The 25,899-nt window shown below is 47.0% G+C and overlaps 1 protein-coding gene across 15 annotated transcripts in view; it reads left to right on the top strand.

The window, feature by feature from the left end:
• The window catches only part of nfixa (nuclear factor I/Xa), a 129,111-nt gene that overhangs the window by 92,318 nt on the left and 10,894 nt on the right, over nt 1–25,899 (top strand). For 8 of the 15 annotated variants that reach the window (XM_036938517.1, XM_036938512.1, XM_036938511.1 and 5 more), the window contains 8 exons: nt 12,088–12,150; nt 13,655–13,729; nt 13,887–14,007; nt 14,555–14,590; nt 15,173–15,303; nt 16,485–16,559; nt 20,623–20,751; nt 25,139–25,314. In XM_036938517.1, coding sequence (XP_036794412.1) covers nt 12,088–12,150; nt 13,655–13,729; nt 13,887–14,007; nt 14,555–14,590; nt 15,173–15,303; nt 16,485–16,559; nt 20,623–20,751; nt 25,139–25,314 — 806 coding nt within the window. The remainder of the gene's footprint in view (nt 1–12,087; nt 12,151–13,654; nt 13,730–13,886; nt 14,008–14,554; nt 14,591–15,172; nt 15,304–16,484; nt 16,560–20,622; nt 20,752–25,138; nt 25,315–25,899) is intronic. The other 7 variants (XM_036938522.1, XM_036938518.1, XM_036938521.1 and 4 more) reach the window with 3 other exon arrangements.

Genomic DNA, 25,899 nt, shown 5'->3' with positions numbered 1-25,899 from the left:
CATGTAAACTTTGCTTTTCGTCATGCTTTTTTCCAGAGAGGAGTGCCTCTGCTTTTCATTAAAGTCAAAAAAGCAGATCCCCTTTCACCATGCAGAGCAGACGCCATTTTACCTTGCCTCTCTCCCCCTCATCTGAGAGCCACGGTGTCCTGAGCCGTTTGTTTTGTCCACGCGGCCCTGAGCAAACTTTCCCCCGCCAGTGTTTGTTGAGCTTTCCTGCATGAGTGTCTTGAATTGATAGGGGTCCCTCTGTGTTGTGGCCATTACGACACACACTCTCTCTCCTCGTATGATAACATAGCCGACCGCACGGAGGCCCAGACCCCATCCAGCTCCCATCCAGCTCCCATCCAGCTCCCATCAGGCGCTGCAGCGCCCGCCACATGTGTTTACTGTGTGCATTCCACAGCATGAGAGAACGCTGCCCAGAAATGTCCCACAGAAACACCAGGCAGGCTGGCACCCTCTGGCTGGGCTCTCTACAGGGAAGGTCCCTGAGTGGTGAAAAATACGACAAGCCATGCAGCTCTGACTGAGGAGGCTCTCTGTGTGATCCCAATGTAACAGAGTGGCAGGTGAACTCTTTATGCCCCTCTAGGTCCCCTTTACTTCTCCTAACAATCCCTCACTAGTGAAATACAAAAGACATGATTTTGCCGACTATTGTGTGGAAAGCTTTCCTTTGCTGTGCCCTGTTATGCAGTGTAGTGCCGTCCTGTGCAGACTAGTGCTGTGCTGTGCCTCAACTCCACTGACAGTAGACAGTGTGGACACTCTGACAGCCAAGATTGAGACCAAACACGGGCTCATGGGAAGGCATGTTGAGACCTCGGGTGACTGAAGGCAGGGCTGGCTGTCACATGTTATTTTGAGGCCTCAAAACAAACAAACACACACACGCTATGGGTCCCTGGTGATTGTGCACAGTGTGGACCTGGCACAGGTTGTGTGTAGCGCTCCATTGCACTTGCTCCTGACCTGAATACACAGACAGCTCCAGGAGCCCCCCAGGGTCCACCAGGCTCATCCGGGCCACAGGAAGTATAGCAAGAGACCAGGCAGAATGGAGTTATTTTATCTCCTCTGGATTCTCTTGGTTCCTTTAACTGCCTCTCCCTTCCTCTCTCCCTTATTGTCATCTACCGTCATTTTGTCTGCTCCCTCCCTCCCGCCTTCCCTCTCTTTCTCTTTCCTTCCCTCCTGCTTTCTCAAACTTCCCCCATCTCTCCCTCTCTCTCTCCTCATATAAAGCTGTTTTTCATAAACCCCTGGCTGCAGCAAAGATCCCAGAGGCGTAGTGTGAAACACTAGACTTTTCTGAGCTGTTGCCAGACAGATGCTGGCTCCTCAGGTCCTCACTAGCAGTTCCTTCATGCTTCTCCATTTGACATTTAGGGTTAGCCTAGCTCTGCCCTACCCTGCCCCGCCCCGCCCCGCCCTGCCCTGCCCTGCCCCGCCCTGCCCTGCCCCGCCCAGCCCTGCCCCACCCTCCCCTGCCCCGCCCTGCCCCGTCCTGCCCTGCCCCGCCCTGCCCCGCCCCGCCCTGCCCTCTCACTGGTACAGTACTGTTTCTCCCTCCTACAAAGGAAAACTATGGGATCCCTCTTTTGTTATACGAGAGAGGCTCTCTAATCTTTCGTTCACAGCTTTTCTTCCCTTCTCTTTGTCTCCATCTCCCTCTTTCTCTCTACAGTTGAAACATGGTAGAACATGTCTGATTTGAAGATGAAGTGGTTCAAGAGATGATGATGGTGATGATTGATAATGATTTGTTATACGTATTATAGTGTTAGTGGATTGTCATTGAAAATCTCTTATTATTGAGGTGATTTTCTGAGACCGAGGGAAGCAGGATGGTATTACAGTCTTATCTTGGTTAATAAGTTAATAGATGGATTGATAGATGGAATAAATCTCCAATTATTGGCTTTACAATGAGAGCAGTTGAGTGCTTCCATAAGCTGAATGATATGAACTAAGCCTTGCAGCAGTACTTCATGTCACATCACTTACTCATTCAGCTATGCATACAGTATACCCACACACAGGCCCCACTCAGTCACCATTGTTGTTATGTCAGCAACATAGCTTATCGAAATCCTACTCAGCTTTGGGCCTGTGCTCTCTGGCTGAAACCTGGGACTTGACTGTAACCCCTGTCCCAGCATCATTGGCCCTGATCCTGGGCAACAGCTTCATGTGAGGGCAGTAGGCCTGGACACCTGTCTGTGTGTGCAGCACTAGGCTAGGTGTCCTGGCTGGCCCACATAGCATTTAACCCTGAAGGAAGTCCAGACAGATTGTTTATTCACCTTATCTGCTGTGCATGAGATAAAGCCAGTATTAACACAGATAGCAGGAGCGTGCGCAACACACACCCTCCCGCTGACTCAAAGTCAATGACCCTGAGGTCGGGTCAGTTAAGGACAGACAGACAAATGGCGGCTGGGCCCATGACTCGCAGACAGCTGGTGGTCAGAGGTTGATTCTCTATCGGTGCCCTCATTTGTCTGATTGTTGTTTCTCATGGGCTCATCTGTTTCTCGGTTGGCGCTCAATTTTTTCACAGGAAGGTTGATTTCGCTCCCTCCGTCGTGTTTGCTGGGAAAAGTGAGTGAGTGAGTGAGTGAGTGAGTGAGATAAGGGGCTGTCACAGGCCTCTCTCCTACAATGAGCTGGCATCGACTCACGAAAGCTGCACCAAGCTCCCTAATTCAACACACTCATACAAATTGACATAAACACACACAGTCATACACTCTGCAGGGCAAGAGAGAGGAGATGAGAGGAGACACACACATTCACACAAACACACTTTGGCACTCAATATGTAGATAAGCGTACACAGACAGATTCATACACATACATACAGACGCACGCCTTTGGCATCATCTAGACAGGATGTGGATTTTTACATGTCCATTCATCACTCTTCTAATTCATTAGTCAGAAAGAGCATTTATGCAGCGCACACATTATTTTTACAGGCATTTATGTGTTTGTGTGGCGTTTTACTGCCCTCGTTAAACACGTCCTCCAAGCCCAGATAGATTTGGGAGCATTTATTTGCATAGTGCACAAACCCGAAATAAATCGTTAAATATTTTTGGCCTGGTGTCTCACTGGATTAAACTAACGCCCACTGGTGTAAATAGTGTGATATAACAGGCTCTTAGAACGTGAATCGAGGGTTATAATCTCATGTTATAACCTACATGGCGTGGTAGACAACCTGGCAGATGACTGCTGTTATGGTCTCTCTGGCAGAGCTGCACTGAGGAGCCCAACACCTCACCACATAATGTCCCTCTGGCAGAGCTGCACTGTGAGGCCCACATTGTGTTATCCAAACATTTTCACAAAGGCTAACAGACATATGCCCCTGCTGGAAGAGAATGGAATATTCAATTCTAGTACTTTCCTCATGCTTGTTGTTGTTCCTACTGGTAAGACTTTGCCCTGTGCCCGAGGGTAGACTGGCACAAGATGGCGCTGGAACTGCTGGCCAAAAGTTCGCAAGTTCACACTCTAAATGCTCTCTGTGTGATCCCCCCCCCACCCCCCCCCACCCCCCGCCAATCCATACACACACACACACACACGCACACACACACACGCACGCACGCACACGCACACACACACACACACACACACACACACACACACACACACACACACACACACACACACACACACACACACACACACACACAGCCTGAGTGGCAGGTCAGTCTCTGTGTTCTCTTCTTGATTGATAGGCCCAGATCAGAGCACACCGCTTCATGCATGTGGCCCCAGACACAGAGTCAGAGTTGGCAGATTATGACCCTAACACCGGGCCTGGCCCTGTCTCCTGGTTGCTGTGTGTGTGTGTTTTCCTCCTCTCCTCTCCCCTGCAGAGAGAGTTTTGATCATGATACAGCCATGGCTGTACTCCCTAGGAGCTTCTCTTCACGGGTGCCCACTGAACACTAAACCCACTCTCCTCTCCTCTCTCCTCCCCTCCCCCCACTCTCTGCCAACAAGTCTCTCTTTCTTTCTCATTCCTTTTATTCTCTCTGCTCTCCTTTTTCTTGGCAAGGCCTGGTGTTCCCACAGCTCTCGCGACCCCCCTAGCCCCCCTTCTCTCTCTCTCTCTCTCTCTCTCTCTCTCTCTCTCTCTCTCTCTCTCTCTCTCTCTCTCTCTCTCTCCTCTCTCTGTCTCACTCTCACTCTCACTCTCACTCTCTCCCTGGCACAGAGGGGCATCACATGACCCTCACTCCCACTAGCAGACCCACACACAGGCTGTGCCCACACACACCACTTCCCTGTAAACCACACTTTCTCATGTCTATTATATAGGCCTGCTGCTTCCCTTCTCAATACATTCCACTGGGTCACACACTCATACAGTATGTCCATGTAGATTCTGTACACTGTCTATAGGTCTGTGTGTGTCCCCTCCCCCTATTGCTCCTGTTTTCACAGAATGCAGTCACATATTTACCTCTCTTAGCAGATTTCTTTAGCATGTGTTCTGTGCCCACTGCCCAATGCCAGTAAGTGACATCTGGTGGCCAAACACAGTCATTACACTTTACCTTATAGTAACAGTATGTGAAAGGAAACAAGGGGATCTCAGAAAGTCAGGGTCATTTGAATCAACACAGAGGTCTATTTATCTGTCATATCAAATTAAAACCAATACATCAATCAATCAAGTTAAATGGTCTATGCTGCTCTGTGAATTACTGTCACACTGTGTATCTGGCTCTGTACACCATGGTTGATCAGCAGAGGGACAGATAAAAGATGAAAGCGTCAGAGAGAGAATAGGGAGCGGGTTATACATGGGCAGGACGCCAGCCCCTTTCCTCTACCCTCACCACCCCCCTCTGCACTCTCCCATGGTTGAGTCCCCTTAGGCCTCACTCACCCCCTCTCGCCCCCTGGCTCCCCCTGCTCTGTGTGGTGTTGGCACGGTGTGGGTGCAGGCGGCACACAGACGGGCACGCAGATGGGCACCGGGCTACACAGGGCAGCCTCCCCACACCTGCTCCTCATTGGCACAGGGCTGGGGCCGCCACGCAGAGCACACACACATACACACACACACACATGCACACACACTCACAGGCACACACACACAGGCACACACACAGGCACACACACAGGCACGCAAACTCACATGTACTCAGTGCTACACTCACTCACGCACACTCACACAATTTACATGCTTATCTCCTACTATACACACATGAGGAGGAAGTATGATGCATATTTTATACACATTAAGATACAATCTCATATAAATATTCATGTACAGTAGATATATTTATATTCTTACCTACACCAAAACGGATACATTGTACACCCTCGCAATTAATCACACGGCAACATGCTGTGCTGGCACACAGAGTTACACTCCCAATATTCACCTTCTCCCATTTGCAGTACATACTATTCTCAGCTGTGTTTCATTTGCCCTAATACTGATCTAATACTGAAGTCCTGTAATATATCGGAATCTATCTACACTGGCTAATGTCTCCTCTGAACCTGATGCCCTCTTTGCCCCATGGGGCTTAAACTCAAAGGATCCACCACGGGTGTCCAATGACAATGCCTGCCGAAATATGAGGTGAGAAAGGGGGGGAGGAGGGGGTGTGTGTGGGGGCGGGGGTCAGATGATGATGTATGGTTTTATAAGATAGGAAATGAATAAATAAGTGGGGATTTTTTTTAAATAACGTCCAATAAAAGAGCTGAGTGAACATCTGTGTGGGATAGCCTGGGGGATTGGGAGGGGTTGGAACATTTTAAGCGCATTAAGGATTAAAAAAAAGGTCAGAATGTTTAGCAACATACCGATAAACCTCTTAAGAGAAACCCAATTGGGGAGGCTGTGGGGGCTCTTTATCCAGGGGTGGGGGTGGAGGACGGGGGGATGGGGAGGATGCGGGGGCTTTGCCATTCTTCTGTGCGGGGAGGGGAGACTATGTACACACACACATAAACACACGTGTAGCCTATGTACGTTCATGCACTCGAAACCACATGTGCACGCCCACTATCATGAAGTGAAAAGGACTGCTTCTGGATATCAACATTTTTGGGATATCGACACGATATACAAGCTTGCATGTATACATATTTGGTCAAATACCTTTACTCCACATATATCTTTTACGCTAAAAAAACATATAGATCATATACTGTAACATACGTGCTGCTCAAACACATAATCCTACTACTGGTATGTGTTTACATGGCGATTAAGGAAGTGTGCTCACACCATGCTAGCAAAGATGTTTAGGTCTCTGGGAGCCATAGCTAAACCTAACGACCCAGACTCACACTGTGGTATTGACCTATTCTAGCTGTATTTGATGTTCGGATTTAGGGAGTGTGTGTGTGTGGTGTGTGTGTACATGTTTTACTATACTTTTTTGTACCAGAAGTCCTCACAAGAATAATAAACCAACACAAATTCAGAGAATTGAGGACATTTTGCCAGTCCTCACCAGTAAAAAAAGCTAATTTAGGCTTAGGGTTAGTATTTAGATTTAGGGTTATTGTTAAGGTTAGTGGTTAGTTTTATGGTTAGGAGTTAGGGTTAAGGTTATGTTTAGGGTTAGGGGTTAGGGAAAATAGGATTTTGAATGGGAATCAATTGTTGGTCCCCAGAAAAGTCCTTAGTATAGTAAGACATACATTAGCTGTGTGTGTGTGTGGGTGTGGGTGTGGGTGTGGGTGCATGCGTGAGTGCGTGTGTGTGTGTGTTCGTCAGTATGTGTATGCATGCATGTGTGTGTGTGAGGAATTCCAGCCGGGCTGCTCCTCTCGTGTCCGGCCTGAGATATATGGGTCCACCACATCTGGGTTCCCACATGCGGCCAGAGCCACGCCGGCCCACACAGTTTACCGTCAATGACAGGGTTAGGGCCTGGACGCGAAAAAACCCCAGTGTGATGGTGCTCATAGAGAGAGAGGGAGAGAGAGAGAGAGGGAGAGAGAGAGAGAGAGAGAGAGAGAGAGAGAGAGAGAGAGAGAGAGAGAGACTGTGGAGTGTTTGTCTAAAGGCCTCTCGCAGGCGTAGGAAGAGGGCCCTATCATTTCACTCTGAATGGAACCATGGCGCTCTATCCTTAAATGACACAGCACCCGGGGTGGGAGAGGCATGGCCCTCGGCCACTGGGAGAACACACACACGAGCTGGCCTCAGATGAGGAGTTGTTGAAAGAGAGAGAGACTGCTGTTTGCCAGCATGCTGATTGTTTCGATTCAGACGCACTATCCTGATTTACTCATGGCCTTCTGTTCTGTAGCCTGCAGCTTTGTTGCTCACTGTTGCACTCTATTACAGAGAGCATTATCAGCCTTAGTTGTAGTACTTACTTGTAGTTAGCATGTTAGCTTTACACTTCACAACAGCATATGACAGTAGCACGTTACTGTTGATATTTATACTTTGCATGCCTCCTCTGTGCAGTACCATGTCACACCAACCATTCATCAGCTATTCCCAGCCGTCACCACACACACACACACACACACAATGGCAGTGAGCCACATCTGGCCAGCTGTTATGTATGTGTACCTACTTCCTGTCCTCCATCTGGCTATAATATTTGTGTGTGTGTGTGTGTGTGTGTGTGTGTGTGTGTGTGTGTGTGTGTGTGTGTGTGTGTGTGTGTGTGTGTGTGTGTGTTCATTTTTTCATTTGAACCGGGCCACTGTGTGGCAGACAGAAGCAGAGGGCAGCCGGGTCAACCGAGTCTAATCCAGGACTGTCCTCCCAGAGAGGGAGAACGTGAGAGGGGGAGAGATGGGCAGAGAGAGAGTGTGAGAGAGAGAGGGAGCGAGAGAGGTCATAGAGAGAGCAGAAATATCTGAGTCAGAGACAGTAACAGCAGTCAGAAACAAAGCAGAGAGAAGAGAAAATAAATAAATACAGAGAAAAAGAGATGGAATCCAGGACTGTTATTGTACTTTAGAAGGAGAGAGAGAAAGGGAGAGAGGTGAAGAGAGACAGAAGAGAAGAGATGGAGCTGAGCCCTGGCTCAGAGCACAGTAGCCTGCTGAGAGGCCATCCACACTCCTGTCGTCAAGTTTGACTGTGGAACCATTGGCTTTATCTCTGCCATTTGACTCAATGTTGATCTTTCACTGTGCCATGTAAAATCCCCTTCCAGTTAATGCACATTACATTAAAACATGCTGTTTGCTCATGTGTGCCTGTAATGCATAAACAAATGCTCTAAGCCGGCTGGTAAGTAGGCAAAAAGTGCCTATTTGTATGTACGAGCGCATTCATTTATGAATATGCGCATGGCAAATTAGTCTATTAGACCTGGCACAGTGAGAGTGTGTTTATCATATATTGTTGTGTGTCTTTATGATGCATCCAAATCACAGGTGTGTTTGGTTAGTATAATAATGACACCTACTGTATGCTGGGTCCTGCTGAAAGCATGTAGGCCCATAGAAATCAGAATGAATAGAAGGGCCTTGGAACCCTCTAACCCTGGCAATTTGACTGATGAACTCATGGGTACGCTCGCAATGGCTGCTTGGTATTGTGATGCAATCATTTCCATGGTAATGTAGAATGGTCTTTTAAATTATGTTAACTGATGTGGCTCATGCAATGTAATGTATTTTTTGTAATGTCAGTTGAGCTGATTCAACAAATCACAGCACAGATTGATGGGTACATTTCCTGCTTTTATTTTCTGCTTTGCTCCTATGGGTACACTTGCAATGACCGTTAGTCCACCCATTATGTCATCATTGTCTTGAATGGGGACACCCATTCTATTCATTCTACTTCTGTGTGTAGGCCTACGTTCAGTGATAGGGGTATAGTGGGGTATAGTGTTTTAAATGTATTTAGAGTGTTGTAGCCAGAATGTCAGTACACTGAGTGTACAAAACATTAGGAACACCTTCCTAATATTGAGTTGCACCCACTTTTGCCCTCAGAACAGCCTCAATTTGTCAGGGTATGGACTCTACAAGGTGGTGAAAGATGTCCACAGGGATGCTGGCCCATGTTGACTCCAATGCTTCCCACAGTTGTGTCAAGTTGACTGGATGTCCTTTGGGTGGTGGACCATTCTTGATACACACGGGAAACTGTTGAGTGTGAAAAACCCAGCAGTGTTACAGTTGTTGACACAAACCGGTGGGCCTGGCACCTACTACCATACTCCGTTCAAAGGCACTTAAATATGTTGTCTTGCCCATTCACCCTCTGAATGGCACACATACACAATCCATGTATCAAGGCTTAAAAATCCTCCTTTAACCTGTCTCCTCCCCTTCATCTACACTGATTGAAGTGGGGTTAACAAGTGACATCAATAAGGGATCATAGCTTTCACCATCACCTTTCACCCAGGTCTTTCTAATGTTTTGTACACTTAGTGTATATGTACTGTATGATGAGAAGACATAGTGACAAATGTATGTAGTGTGTATGAATGTGATGGGAGTGAGTCTGTTAATGTGTATGTACTGTATGTCTGTTTAATAGAGTGTGTGTGATGCATTATCTCTCCAGGATGTGTACAGGGGCCCTTGGGGCGACTGTGTGCTGGAGATAAGGGTGAGCAGTGTAGGGCTGGTGTGTGTGTAACCCGGGGAATGGTGGCGTGGTGATAAGCGGCGTGGTGGCAGTGATTCTCCTCCCAGCCCTGTTGGCTTGTAGAGCAGCAGCACTAATAATGGGCAGCCTCTCCATTGTCTCAGAGCATCTCCTCTCTGTTTGATGAGCTCTCCCCTGTTCATCCCCTGTTCATCCCTTCATCATCCTCCCGTTGTTCCTCTCCAGCACCCTGGGCCCTCCAACACACTCAGATCCAGCACCAGGAAACTAACCCTGCTAATGTGTCATGCAGTAGGATTGGAGGTTCATATACTGTAGGCTACAGTAGACAGCAGCTATTAGAATTTAACTGAAGCTGTTAACACTCCACCAGACCACCAGGGGGCCTCAGTTAGATTAGACTGGTGATCTAACAATGGTCTGATTTAAGGACTGTTTTTCCTGACCACATGACCTGACAAGGAAAAACTCTTAACTATGGACCATAACAAGGACCCAGGGTTTTCCCTGGCCAGGTGAGTAGTCAGGAAACCCCCTGGCCCCAGTCTGATTGGGTGTATGGTCCCCGGGGGGCCCGCCGGTGTAGAGTTGTATTGATCACAGCTGGTATGTCTGGGGAGAATGAATGAGGCAGATCTGGGTTGTCAGGTTCTATCAGAGTCAGTGTGACTGCTGTAACTGCTCACCCTCTCATTAACCACCTGAATGGAGGGGTATCCCTACTGTTGTTATGATGACCCAGACTCTTTTTTTTTTTTACTGTTTCAAAAAAGAAGGTTCAAGTTCAATTGCATATTAAGATGTTTTTACATAGTGGGAGTATGCCCACATTAGGTTGTATTATTTTCTAAATGGCCTCAACAGACTTAGATGATCCCCTCATACACCATCCTACAGTTGAAATGTTGGCTTGCACTCTAGTTCACCTTATTTACCTCTTACAGGAATGTAATAATGGTCTCTGTCTGGATGTTTTCCTTATGTTTCCTCCTATTTTCCGTGATGATTTGTCAACGCGGCTCTGCTGCAGTCGTCCAGTCTAGCTTTTCATTTAGCAGCTTGCAGAGGTCCAGCAGCACGGCAGACAATGACTGGAGACAAACACCCCGGTGGTTTTATTTTCACTCCATCTGCAGTGTATATCCTCTGTAGATCTTTTATCTTTCATACCACTGGGTCTGTGTGGGTCTGTGTGAGAGTGTGTGTGCTAGTGAGTGTGGGTGCGCCATCAACTAGCAGGAATGTATTGGTACCGCCAAAGCTAAGATGGCTGCCAAATGCTAAAATGGCTGCCAGGATTCCACAGAGCGACAGCGTGAGTGAGGGAGAAGCAGAGAGAGTAGAGAGAAAAAGCGAGCGAGGGACTGAGACTCCATTCAGGGAGAGGGAAAAAGAGACTCCTTTTAGACCAAAGTGATATGGCGATTCTGTCCTTTTGTTTTGGTTTTCTAGTCTTTAGCGGTGGGGTGAATGGTGCGGCAGTTTGCTGGCACGTTCCGCAGGACTAGCCTCCCCAAGATGAGGATGCTGAGGGGCTTAGATGGAGCGGAGGGAGGGAGGGGCCTAGTAGTAGGGGTAATGGGGATACTTGGCCCACACTGCCTTAAACCCTACAGTGCTGTGGGGGTAATTGGCTTGAATGGTATATATGATCCAACCATAAAGCTCTTCAAGGTTGCATTACGCAGCAGAGAAAGAATGGCACCAAGCGGGGCCAAACCAAACTAGCACAGGCCTCTCTGTGCACAGTCGTTAAGGTAAAGAGCTGAGTGAGACGCAGTCCCAATGACGCCTCGCGGACCCGGGCTTCACATTTACACTCCTCAGCTTACACTAGTCATCAGTGTGGAGGGAGAGAGAGGCTGCAAGCTGGGGTTACATGGGAACTTCACCTGCCACACTGTGCCAACGGCCTGCACTCAAACAGGACTCTGTGTGTGTGTGTGTGTGTGTGTGTGTGTGTGTGTGTGTGTGTGTGTGTGTGTGTGTGTGTGTGTGTGTGTGTGTGTGTGTGTGTGTGTGTGTGTGTGTTCATTGTGGCTCCCTGGGATTGAGAGAGAGGGATGCTGAAGAAGAGAGTGGGGAGAGTAAGGGAGAGAGAGAAAAAAGAGAAAAGGAAGGAGTGCCAGAGATACAATGGGGCAAGAAATGTCACAAACACACAGTTGTTTCATCTCTCAAACTGGAACACCAAACCATTCCTCTTTGATACTTGATGCTCTCTGGAGAGAGTATTAGTAGTGATTCCTCTACTGTGAATGGCTCTGGAAAGTAAAGTCTTTGGTGTTTGATTTGCCATTTCATGACTCTAATGTTAAACCTTTAATCTAAGACCCAATTCTGCCTCTGGAAAGAAGGGGTTTTAAAATACCTTCCAAAGTGTTCCTATGCTGTCCTCCGCCCACCACCCCTCACCTTGGGTACCGTCCAGGCATCTGTCTCCTGCCTAACCTCCACCTCTCTCCACCATCTCTCTCTCTGTCTCTCTTCCACAGAATCCGGACAATCAGACAGCTCAAACCAGCAAGGAGACACAGACATCAAGCCACCGCCCAATGGTGAGTTCACAGTGTGAACATACACAGTCATTTATACATGCAGATGCATGTTTAAACGCTTTCACACACACACACACACACACACACACACACACACACACACACACACACACACACACACACACACACACACACACACACACACACACACACACACACACACACACACACACACACACACACACACACGCACACATACATACACACACACTAACACAGGCCAGTATAGTGTGTCCCAGTGGAGTTGGGCCTGGGTTTATTATAGTAAGGTGAGCTGATGTTGCTGGGCCTGGCTGTGAGTGTGGCATCCCACTCATAAATCACCCTGACGTTATTGGAAGATGGGAACCACATGGCCGTGCTGCCGACTGGAGCTCTGACCTCATACAGCCGGCCCCGCTGCGGTTAACCCAGGCTGAGGCAGGCTGAGGAGAGGGTGTGGAGTAGGAGCACCACTAACCATGGAGAACCTGGACATCCTACACTCTTAGAAAAAAGGTGCTATCTAGAACCTTAAAGGGTTCTTCGGCTGTCCCCGTAGCAGAACCCTTTGAAGAACCTTTTTTTTATTGCCGGTAGAACCCTTTTGGTACCAGGTAGAACCCTTTCTACAGAGGGTTCAACTGTACATGGAACTCAAAAGGGTTCTAGCTGGTACCAATAAGGGTTGGTGTATGGGTATAATACACATTATATGGGTGTGTATACACAATCCTTTACACCCGGCCAGGGACTTATAGACTGAGTGGACACTATAGACTCTACACTACACACAGCATCGTCTCTTAGTCATGCTCCTGGGGAGCCAACTGGGCACATTTTGACCTAGCAATACACACCTGATTCCACTAACTAAAGGTTTGATGATGAGTTTATTAGTGGAATCAGGTGTGTAGTGCTAGTTCCCCAGGAGCAGGAAACACTACACTATAGCCTTAGATAGAGAGCCTTGGTCACTCTATACACTGCCCACTGCCAGGGCATGTACACACAACATACACTAGGGCTCTTAGAAAACTTAAACACACAAATACAATCCAAAATCTATAGCAGTAATGACATCATACATGTTGCAACAAGCTCTAACATACTGGATGCCCACTGGACACCATGTAAACAGTGTGTGTGTATGCATGGTGTGTATACAGCTTACACAGGGCACAATCTGTGGAGCACATTAAGGCCTCCTGCTGGACAGTGTTTTGACACGCTTGACTTGAAGCAGTCATGACGTGAGTACCTGTCCATAGGGCTTTTGATAAGTGTGTGATATGTCCAAACATAGCCATTTCCTATCTTATAGAAAACACATGCTAGTGCCTTCTACTGTGGTTTATCTGTTTTTCTATGCTCCCTCTGTGTGTGTGTGTGTGTGTGTGTGTGTGTGTGTGTGTGTGTGTGTGTGTGTGTGTGTGTGTGTGTGTGTGTGTGTGTGTGCGTGCGTGTGAGCGTGTGTCCTAGCATCTTCTCATCACCCTCATTGCTCTCATCTCTGTTTTCCCAGGGCATTTGAGTTTCCAGGACTGCTTTGTGACTTCAGGGGTGTGGAACGTGGCCGAGCTGGTCCGAGTGTCACAGAGTGAGTCACTGCCTCTCCTCTCTGTCACTCTCACTGTCACTCTCACTACACATTCACCAGTACACACAAACCTCAAGGTTCTCACATGCATTTTCTTACTATACTCTCTGTTTGAAGAGTTGTGTAAGAGTCGCATGTATCTGTGTGTATGCTTCAGCTCCAGTGGCCACAGCGTCCGGCCCCAACTTCTCCCTGGCCGACCTGGAGAGTCCTGGCTACTACAATATCAACCAGGTGGCCCTGGGACGCCGCTCCATCACTTCCACCCCCTCCACCAGGTACACACACACACATTACCTGATTATTTTGTAGCCTACTAATACTAGCTTCTGTACGCTTCATTCTATGCTGTCTAACCTTTGTGAATGCTTTCCTCACTCTGCTATGATTGCGTGATGGGACTTTTCTTCTCCTTCCTCTCTCTCCCCTCTCTTCTCTGTGAAACTTTCTTCATCTGGTGTTTTTTACACCTATCTGTCAAACTGTCTGTCTGTTTTCTCGGTCTCTTTTTTCCCCCTTTCCTCACTCACTCTCTCTCTCCTTCTCTCTCTCTTCCCTATCTCTCTCTTCTATCTCTCTCTTTCCTATCTCTCTCTCCTATTCCTCTCTCTCCTTCTCTCTGTCTCACTGTTTCTCTCTCTCTCCTTTTACCTCTCTCTCCTTCTATTTCTCTCTCTCCTTCTCTCTGTCTCACTGTTTCTCTCTCTCTCCTTTTACCTCTCTCTCCTTCTATTTCTCTCTCTCCTTCTATCTCTCTGTCTCACTGTTTCTCTCTCTCTCCTTCTATCTCTCTGTCTCACTGTTTCTCTCTCTCTCACGCTGCAGGACTGAAATGGAGCTTTATGCAAGTCTCCCACGGAGGTAGTTATATTCACTCCACTATATTTCCCCTGACACTACTTTAATATAGACACATTCAGCCAGGCGGACAGCCAAAAACACATACAATTCTTTATTTGGATCCACTTATGAAACATTGTGCATTTATTAAGGACCTATGTTTTTACAGGTCTCGTATGGACTTGAATCCAAGGAACACTCTCACTCACTGTACACACACTTACGCTCTACAATACTTTAGTCTAAGCCAGGGGTAGGCAACCCTGTTCCTGGAGTGCCACAGGTACTGCAGGATTTTGTTCCAACTAGGCACCACACTTGACCAACTGAGCTAATTGATCAGCTCGGTGATTGTCTAAATTCAACACACCTGGTCTTCCAGGTGGGTTAAATCAAAAGCAGGACCAGAGTTGTCTACCCCGGTCTAGGTACACAGTCTAATCTGAGGGACTGTAACAAACATGGCCATGTTCAGATAAAGGATGGTGAATAAAGCTTCTAGCCGCACTTATCTGTCTCTCAGCAGACTGTACTTTGTCTGCCAAGTAAATAATATTCCTGCCTCCACACCCATTAAGTCCCTTTCTCTCTCCCTCTCTCCAGCTCCAACAAGCGCAAGTCCATTGACGACAGTGAGATGGAGAGCCCGGTGGACGATGTCTTCTACTCGGGCCGCTCCCCTGCGGCCGGCAGCAGCTCCCAGTCCAGTGGCTGGCCCAACGATGTGGACGCAGGTTAGATACCCCCATAACCCCCCCACCCCATCTAACACCCCCTGCTGTATTTTATGGCACTGTATCCCCCTACTGTCTGTCAGACCTGTTTTCTACCCTCACTCCTCTCCTCTCCTTCCCTCCCCCTCCTCCTCCTATCCACCTGCTCTGTAGGCCTGTGTTTACACCTTTTCTAAATACTTTCAGTGTGCTCTGCAGTAGTATGTAGTAGTATACCAGTGTGTCTGGTGCTCGGCTCTGTGCTCAGTAAAAAAATGTATTAGATTCAGGCTCCTAGATTGTATTTCTTTAACCTTTATTTAACCAGGCAAGTCAATTAAGAACAAATTGTTATTTACTATGACGGCCTAGCAAGAGGCAAAAGGCCTCCAGTGGACGTCATGTTCTGTGGTTAGAGGTTCTTTGACTGGGTGATGTGTGTGTGATGTGACATGTGAGTCACAGAGCCTGCTGACAGACTTGACTTGTTAAAATTATTATTTGATTTAATTGAACGTATTCAACTAGGCAAGTCAGTTAAGGACAAATTCTTATTTACAATGATGGCCTACACGGACGTCCCCCTATAGGACTCCCAATCACTGCCGGTTGTGATACAGTCTAGACTTAAGCCTCTATGAAAAGCTTTGTATTAAAGATATAATGTGGATAGCTTTTGGCATAATATTTTCCAAGAAAATATCTCTACAACCCCCCCTTTCTTGAAATCACAAATTCTCTCAAAGTTGTGACTCTACACAGACTCCCATAGACGCTCTACCCTCTAAGCTGCACCCTCCAAACCTCCCTGTCTCCTTATGGTTTTACCCTCCAACTCCTCTGTTCTATAATAGATCATGTTCATGAATTAATGTAAGGTATGCATCCCTTTCCATCCCCAGCCCTCACAGAAGCCTCCTATTCTAATGGTAGCCATTGGGAAAGGTGGAGGGAGAGCAGTGAATGTATTTGTAAAATGTGTCTGCCTTAATGTGGCCTCTATATGAACGCAGTTCATTTACAAACACGTTATAACTACATAATATTCCTAATTGTGCCACTGTTCTTATTTCATTACATGTCGATCATTCTGTACTTAGCTCTCATGTCATCAACTGAGTGGATTGTGGTTAACGTTCCACCCTGCTAATTCCCCCTCCTCCGTTGTTAACTGTGCCCTTCTCTCCTGTTTGGACTTCCAGTGCAGCACCATTTGGCCAGTGTGCAAGAGAGGAAGATAAAGCATGAAAACGATGGCGTGCAGTTTCCTTACCATGGTTAGAAAACATTGCACTCATATATATGTATTATAATCTATAATGTACATTAACTCATGCCGTCCTCAACTTGTACTGTATGCATCTCTCTGTCTCTCTGCTTGTCTATTTTTCCATACTTCCTAGCGAGTGTTCTCTCCATCCCTCTCTCTGTCCCTCTCGCCATCCCTCTCTCCATCGCTCTCCTCTCTGCTGCTATTGGGTTGTTCTCGTTTCTCTCCCAGATATCTGTTGTGGTTTGTGGAAGTACCAAAGCCTTTTGGTAACCCAGTAGCTTCACCAAGTCTATTACTACCTCTCAAACACTGTGTCCACTTGCTCAAGGTAGAGGGCTTGATTAGGGTTGTATATTTTCTGATTCAGGCTGCCAAAAAAGTGTAACCTATTGTGCATTTATTTAATTGATTTCAATGTTTAATTGATTTTAATGTTTAATTGATTTCAATTAATTTTTTGCACTCTTTTTGCATTCGCTCATTCAAAATTCAAATTTCAGTTAATTTACATTGCAGAAGAGTTTTGGATTGCAGTCATTTAGTAATCTAGTCAGCAACACATGCATCAGTGGTATAGCCCTGTGAGAGTGGGTAGAGATTCCAGAGAGAGGCCCTGTCTCCTGTTGAGTTGCTGTGAGATGCTTCACCCAGTCAGTTACTGAGGCGGTGCTGTTCTGCCCCCCCCCCCCCCCCACCTGTCATAGCCTCCTCCAACAGGCAGGACAGGAAGAGGAATACAACACAAACAAACAAGACTAAATGCACTCAGGTGTGCCGTCAAGGCACACGGCACCGTCTGTCTCTAAAATATTCCACATACACACACACAAACGTGTACAAACACACACAAACGTGTACAAACACACACACACACACACACACACACACAATCTGGAGAGTAGCAGCGTTCCGGTCCAGATGGTACTTCCATGTGTCTACAGCAATGGGAGCTACTGGGTTACAGCAGACATCTGTTCTGGTGGTGGTGGTGGTGGTGTAGGGGGAGGAGGGGGGAAGAGGGGGAGAGGGTCTCAGCTCCCCTCCAAAGGTGATTCACTACCTGAATGGAAGGCTCTGAGGCATATGAGGTGATCATGTAATTCATCATTACTTTTGCTGTCTCCTGCTCTGCTGTCTCCGGTGCCTGCTGAGGGGACATTGATACGCCTCTATGCATTTTCATTGGTTGTTTCCTTCTCCTCTCTCACTTCATTGCAAGCTCAGCCCATCACTGTACTGTAGTCAACGTATTGGTCTGAGATAGCTTGTGGAAGGAGATATGTGTAGTAGGGAACATTGTGTTTTTGATGATGTGTATGTGTGTTGATGGGAGTGAGCGGTATGTATATGTGTTTGTATGTCTGTGTTCCTCTTTCTGGTTGTGGGGCGGGGGGGGGGGGGTCACGGTCCTCTGACAGTTAGGTTTTTTTTTGTGGCAGCCAGCTTGTTAGCGTGACGAGGCTGAAGGGTCATGGGAGCAGTTGATTGGCTGCCAGTCTGCCCAAGCCATGTGCCAGGAGTTGGTCTGAGAAATAGCGCAGAACAATCGATCGTGCTCGCTCACGCATACAAACGAGTGCAAGGAAACACACAGGCACACACACACACTCACTCAGAGAGAAACAGAAACTGGAAGAGAGAGATCAGAGTAACTTCTGTTAACTCTAACATGCAAATCTTTCCTTGGGCATCTTGGCCTTGTTCTCCAGCCCAGCTCTTCACCCAGACGTCACATTTGTTACGATAACTAAATGAAATCACAGAGTGCCCAATCCCCCTTTAGCCTTGGTGGTTATATTCAGCATGTCCACCCTGAACATTTGTCTCATATAGCCAGTAGCGGTTCACTGGGTGAGACAGATTCCTATTTTAATGTCCCAATCCTCTTAAAGTGCCTGAGTGCCATGCTGTGTTTTTATCATCATTAATACCATGCCACCAAATGGATCATCACACTCCCCACTCCCACTTGGTGTCACACATTCCTGCCTAGCAGAACATACGTGCCCGCCTACCCATTTCTATACTTACCAATGCCCACGCAGGCCCAGCTGCAACGCTGCAGTCAGAAGCATTGTGGGTAATTGTTGTGATCAAATGTTTCCCGAAGTAACACTTCAAAAACGTATTTCAGAACGGTTGCCTCGTTAGAGTTTATATGCTCAGCTTGTAAAAGCTATTTCAGCATCTCCCGAGGCCGTACTGAAACTATCCCCTTTTTATTTCATGTGTTTGTTTTATTTGTGTGAATATGTGTCGTTTAGTCGTTTATGGGACTTCTTGCTAGTCAGGGTTTTTTTCTGTTTGTGAATTTGTTAAAAATGATTTTTGTGTGCGTGCGTATGTGTATGCACATAATGTCACAAACTGTGCAGTATATGTTTGTGACTCAGGGCATGCATGTAGAAAAATGTGTGTTTGAGTGCAAAATTATTTTTATTTCTTAATTTGTTAATTATTCTCTCCAATACTTGATTTCATTCTTTGAGTATCGTGGCTCCCTGAGGTCAAACACACCACTTGGCAATGGTCACAAACCCTACAATTCTAAATTGCCTGTTCCGATTACCATACATCAAAATAATTTCCCTCAAACCCTGCCTCACGAGGCCTTGATCATAAAACAGTCTCTTTACTCTGCAGCTCTTACACATTTGGCCATGTTTCTGGGCCAGTTGGTAAGCCTGGCCTATCATTAGTGTGCCTGTTTTTACCAAACTGGGGAATAGTTCATAGTCCTGAAGCCTCAACTGACATTTATAGAAGTAGGAGGACACATTGATAAGTTGTTAAATATATGTGCAGGCTATGCCGTCACTCTTCCACTCCCTTACTTTCTCTCACTCTCTCTCCCCTTTTCCATCCATCCTTCATTGGCATTGGGCCGTCTGCTTGCCACCCTGACTGAACAGCTTGTGTGTGTGTGTTCTGTATCTACCATATCTGTAGGAGATGCATTAACACAAGGCAGCCGAGTCTCCCTCCCACCAGCCCAGAGTTACATACAACTGACAGACTGACTTACAAGCAGTAGGCCACTAAATTAAAGGACATATTGATATATTTGTTGGCAGGCTGCAGCTACAATATATCTGAATATAGCTACACACAATCAATGTGCCACTTAAACACATTCTGGCCAGTCAATGTGCCACAGAAACACATTCTGGCCAGTCAATGTGCCACAGAAACACATTCTGGCCAGTCAATGTGCCACAGAAACACATTCTGGCCAGTCAATGTGCCACAGAAACAAATTCTGGCCAGTCAATGTGCCACAGAAACACATTCTGGCCTAGCTGTGATGCAGTCCAAAATCACACTCCTTGTAAACAGGCACGTTAACAAGTGCAGTCTGTAGGGTGTGTGGGAGGGAGGATGTATTCACAGTGTTGTCATATAGCTGGAGGTCCTGCTGTCTATAGGGATGCTGGGTGCTGAGATCACTGCTGGTGTGGGATGGTGGTGGGATGTTGTGGTTTTTTATTTGATTTTCCTATACCCTGAGACAAGCCCTACCAATGGTGAGTTTGGGAACTGGATGCTTGCTCATGGACTCCACGCAGAGGACCAGTTACCAGTTACCAGAGTAGAATGCCAGCGATCAGAATCCTGTCTTTCGCTCATATACTCCAATGGTGGCAGCAATTATAATGCCATTGCATTTCCCAGCTCTCTCTCTCCCCTCTGACACTGTGCCCCAAGCCTTCCTCTGAACCCCCCCCCCCCCCCCCCTCCCCCCCACCCACCCACCCCACCCTGCGCCACTTCAAAACAACTCCCTCCCCCCTGGACCCCCACTTTACTCTACCCTGGTTTTGATATGCTACAGCACAGAGACCGTACACTAACCGAGAGATATGGAGAGAGAGAGAGGTTGATCCATCGGTGTAATCAATCGATTGATTTTAGTAGATCACAATTATAAAACCCATTAAATTTTTTTAAGTAGAAGTCTTGAGTCTAAATTTAAGTCTTCAGTTAATTTGATTTGATAGAGCAAATAGCCGCCTGTTCATTAAACCCAAGTCTCTGTTCTGCCATTTTGTTGATCCCATTTTTGCCAGGACTCTCCTCGCCTGGTTCTCTTAAGAAGCCGGGGAAATTCGATTTCAGCGCCCTGTCGCAGCAGACGAGGTCGCCTCGCATGGCGTTCACCCACCACCCGCTGCCAATGCTGGCGGGAGTGAGACCAGGTGAGACCCCCCTGACAGCCCTCCCAACCCCCTGCCCATCCCCCATCCCCTGACCCAGACCCAGTGGAGGGGTGGCAGTGAGTGGTGTCCATAGGGGAAGGCTCTGCTGTCCCACCCTGTGAGGGACAATGGCAGTAGAGCTATGTTTTTGAAAGAAACCTGAGGCACAGAATATACAGTGCATTCGGAAAGTATTCAGACCCCTTGACTTTTTCCACATTTTGTTACATTACAGCCTTATTCTAAAATGGATTCAATTGTTTTTCCCCCCTCAACAATCTACACACAATACCCCATGATGACAAATAAACAACTGTTTTTTAGAAATGTTTGCACATGTAAAAAAACTGAAATATCACGTTAACATAAGTATTCAAACCCTTTACTCAGTACTTTGTTGAATCAAGTCTTCTTGGGTATGACGCTACAGGCTTGGTACACCTGTATTTGGGGAGTTTCTCCCATCCTCTGCAGATCTTCTCAAGCTCTGTCAGGTTGGATGGGGAGCGTGGCTGCACAGCTATTTTTAGGTCTCTCCAGAGATGTCCGATCGGCTTCAAGTCCAGGCTCTGGCTGGGCCACTCAAGGACATTCAGAGCCTTGTCCCGAAGCCATTCCCGCGTTGTCTTGGCTGTGTGATTAGGGTTGTTGTCCTGTTGGAAGGCGTACTTTCACCCCAGTCTGAGGTCCTGAGCACTCTGGAGCAAGGTTTTCATCAAGGATCTCTCTGTACTTTGCTCCGTTAATCTTTACCTCAATCCTGACTAGTCTCCCAGTCCCTGCCACTGAAAAACATCCCCACAGAATGATGCTGCTACCACCATGCTTCACCGTAGGGATGGTGTCAGGTTTCCTCCAGACGTGACGCTTGGCATTCAGGCCAAAGAGTTCAATCTGGGTTTAATCAGACCAGAGAATCTTATTTCTCAGCTGGCTGTCATGTGCCTTATACTGAGGAGTGGCTTCCGTCTGGCCACTCTACCATAAAGACTTGATTGGTGGAGTGCTGCAGAGATGGCTGTCCTTCTGGAAGTTTCTCCCATCTCCACAGAGGACTTTTGGAGCTCTGTCAGAGTAACCATTGGGTTCTCGCTCACCTCCCGGACCAAGGCCCTTCTCCGCCGATTGCTCAGATTGGCGTGGCAGCCAGCTCTAGGAAGAGTCTTGGTGGTTCCAAACTTCTTCCATTTAAGAATGATGGAGGCCACTGTGTTCTTGGCGACCTTCAATGCTGCAGAAATGTTTTGGTACCCTTCCATAGATCTGTGCCTCGACACAATCCTGTCTCGGAGCTCTATGGACAATTCCTTCGACCTCATGGCTTGATTTTTGCTCTGACATGCACTGTCAACTGTGGGACCTTTTATAGACAGGTGTGTGCCTTTCCAAATCATGTCCAATCAATTGAATTTACCACAGGTGGACTCCAATCAAGATGTAGAAATATCTCAAGGATGATCAATGGAAACAGGATGCACCTGAGCTCAATTTCGAGTCTCATAGCAAAGGATCGCAGCAAAACCTCAGGTTTTAAAAAATACATTTTTTAACTGTTTTTGTTTCTTCATTATGGGGTATTGTGTGTAGATTGAAGAGGAAAATAAGGCTGTAACATAACAAAATGTGGAAAAGGGGAAGGGGTCTGAATACTTTCCGAATGCAAATTAGGCTAGAGTATAACATACAGTTGTTCCTTCCTGCTCCCTGTAAAGAGATCAGTCTCTGTCAGTCTGTGGTTGGGTGCTTAGGTGACTGGGTGAAGAGCCTCCATTCTGTACCTCCATTTCTCTGACCACCACCTTCCCTGATCACCACCTCCCCGAGCCACACTGCCCCAACCCACAACTATAGTCTTACAACCGGTACATGTAGTTAGTTCACGAAGTGCACATGATTCATTGGCTTCAGAACATTATTATACAGAGCCTGATAGAAACTTGGTGTACAGCCCTAACATTCTCATGAGTCCTGTATTTTTAGAGAAGACATTTGTTCTTGTTCTGTTGAGTATTTCTCCTGGCTCACGGCTGACAATGTCTTGCCATTTTCCCTTAAAATGCTTTATGCTTATGCCGTTCACCATCAATTATTATAAGTCATCTATCTCTTTCTTCTCCTCTCTTTCTTTTCTCTTTCTCTCTCTGACTGAGACGCCTATGGTCGGGGAACCCAGGGAGTGTGTGAAGAGCTTACTGTTATTGTATCTGGCAGTGGAACAGAGTCATTGTGTGAGCCAGTGGTTATTTCAACCCCCTGGGGTCATCGACAAAGATCTCATGATAAAATCAGATATCAACAGTTGCCACAGGGCTGTATAACTGGGACATTTGCATTCTCAATCGTATCATCACTATGAACCAGCAGTTCTGAAGTCATTTCTCAAGAGCTCAAAGCAAGTCATTGTGAAGGGTGAACAGTTCACCATAGATAATGAGTATCTGAACTTATCTGAACTCCCAACTCAAAGATAAAAGTTCCTAAATTGATCAGAAGCAGTGAGGTTGACCACCATGTAATGACATCTACCTCAGAGATGCTGAGATTGCCTCCTACACTCTTAGAAAAAAGGGTTCCAAAAGGGTTCATCACCTGTACCCATAGGAGAACCCTTTTTGGTTCCAGAGAGAACCCTTTTTGGTTCCACGCAGACCCCTCTATTGAAAGGGTCCTACATGGTTATCCAATGGGGACAGGATAACCATGGGGACAGGATAACCATGGGGACAGGATAACAATGGGGACAGGATAACCATGGGGACAGGATAACAATGGGGACAGGATAACCATGGGGACAGGATAACCATGGGGACAGGATAACCATGGGGACAGGATAACCATGGGGACAGGATAACCATGGGGACAGGATAACAATGGGGACAGGATAACAATGGGGACAGGATAACCATGGGGACAGGATAACCATGGGGACAGGATAACCATGGGGACAGGATAACCATGGGGACAGGATAACAATGGGGACAGGATAACCATGGGGACAGGATAACCATGGGGACAGGATAACCATGGGGACAGGATAACCATGGGGACAGGATAACCAAAAGTATCCTATGGGGACAGCCGAAGAAGCCTTTTAGATAGCACCTTTTTTTCTAAGAGTGTACTCTGCCTCTGGAGCAGTTAGGCAACGCTCCTTTGACAATACTGAAAGGAGCACATGTATTTTGTCTCTTCAACAAACTAGTTATGTATGTCATTCCCATGCCTGTGTGAAAGTGTTTACTGCGTTGTTGTTGTTGTTTTGTGCCGTAGATCCAGGCGGTATGGGGGTGGGGGGGTTGGGGTATAGCCCCCCCCCCCCCCCCCCAGAGAGCTTGGCCCTAGCCCAGTCTCTAATGGGATTAAGGGGGACTAAGGGAGCGGGGATACGGCTCCACTGGGGTAGCATGGAGCCTGGCAGGGAGCGATGTGCTGCTTGGCTGGGGGGCACAGGGCCCTGTCTGGGGGTAACACACTGGAGTTGGCAGCCTCACGCGGGCAGCTGGAGGCCCTGCCGGGTGGGGCAACACTGAAGGGGGTAGACTGGCACATCAGAAGAAAAAGGGAGAGGGTGCGCCCCTCTAATACAAATCAAGGAGATTTGGTAATGGATATACATCTGACAGAGAGGGCTTTGTGTCCCATTCAAACGTTCATTCACACCTCAGTCTCCATATTCAGCTCAGCTGGGTGACTTAAAGCAAGATATTTTCTCACCCTCTCATGCAGGCACAAAAGAGAGCTTCTGTATTCCCTTACAGACGCAGCAACACAGGGACATTTAACCCCCCCCCCCACCCCCCTCACCCCCCACCTGCACACAACCAAATAGATATCATCCATGTGTAGACCACTAACACATGCACATAAACTCACACGTACAGTGTGAACATAAAGATTAGTCTTGTCATAGAGGATCGTTGGAAAGCAGCTTGCCTATTTAAATGCCAAATTGCTGTGGCGCCTGTGAATCACACCCACAAAACAGCACACAGACGCACAGGCATTAAGACATTCTAATTTAAGACGATGCTCAATGATCTCTTTGTGCTTTTTATTTTTTTGTGTGGTTTGGGGACTGCTTTTGTAATGTAGGCCATTGCGTTTGTGTGCTTGTTTATGTGTAAGCATTTCCTGTAAAGCCTCATTCTTTCTTGTAATACATTTTCACCCTCAATCTAATATGATTTAATGAAATGAAACTCCTATTTGGACCGATGTCACTCAATGTTCCTGTCCCTTGGTCTTAAGATGTGGCCCCTGTTGACTGTTAAACTAAAAGCCCAGTGAGTGTTCACTGCTGAACTGCATGTCTCGCTGTTAATCTCTGTTGATCTCTTATTCACTCTCCCTCATTTCATCTATCTAACTAACGTATGCCTCTTCTCAGGGAGCCCCCGTGCCTCAGCCTCTGCCCTGCACTTCCCCTCCCCCTCCATCATCCAGCAGTCCAGCCCGTACTTCACCCACCCCACCATTCGCTACCACCACCATCCTGGACAGGACCCCCTGAAGGAATTTGTGCAGTTTGTCTGCGCTGATGGTTCGGGACAGTCTGGCGGCCAGGTAAGGTTTGATGTAAGAGGAGAGTTCAGGGGCTGAGTGACACCAACCACTTGTACACAAATATAATCACACATGGGCACAACAAAAGACAAATGAAGGCAGTAAGAATAGAATTCTACGATCTAATGTGTGGCCATGCAAACGACACAAGCATGACTAAATGAAGTGGTGATTATTAACACTGTATAGATATGTACTGTGTTTCCCTGTGTAAACACTACACTGAGTACAGTACTGAGATAGAGACCACAGGTTTGTTTGTGTTTCATCACTGCGGACACCATTTGCTGTTAAGTATAGATACAGTATGATGATAGAGGAGTGAAACTATAACAGTGAAAAACATGAAAACCTTTAAGTTATGTAGTATGCAAGGTAAGGAAACAGGGTTGACTTTCTGATTCTTTCTTTTTTTTTTACTTTAACCAATTGCCAAACTTTTGCACCAGTGAGGAGAGAAAGCAAAATACTACTATTGACAATTTCCTGTTGGTCCAGGGTTTTCTGTACTTAATCTTTTTTCCTTGTCCTGTGCTCTTCCAGACCCTAAGGTTCCCTTTTTTCTTTTGCTCCGCCCACCCCCTC

This window comes from Oncorhynchus mykiss, chromosome 12 (assembly GCF_013265735.2).
Source record: "Oncorhynchus mykiss isolate Arlee chromosome 12, USDA_OmykA_1.1, whole genome shotgun sequence".
Taxonomy (NCBI): Eukaryota; Metazoa; Chordata; class Actinopteri; order Salmoniformes; family Salmonidae; genus Oncorhynchus; species Oncorhynchus mykiss.
This window is presented reverse-complemented; position numbering and strand designations above follow the sequence as displayed.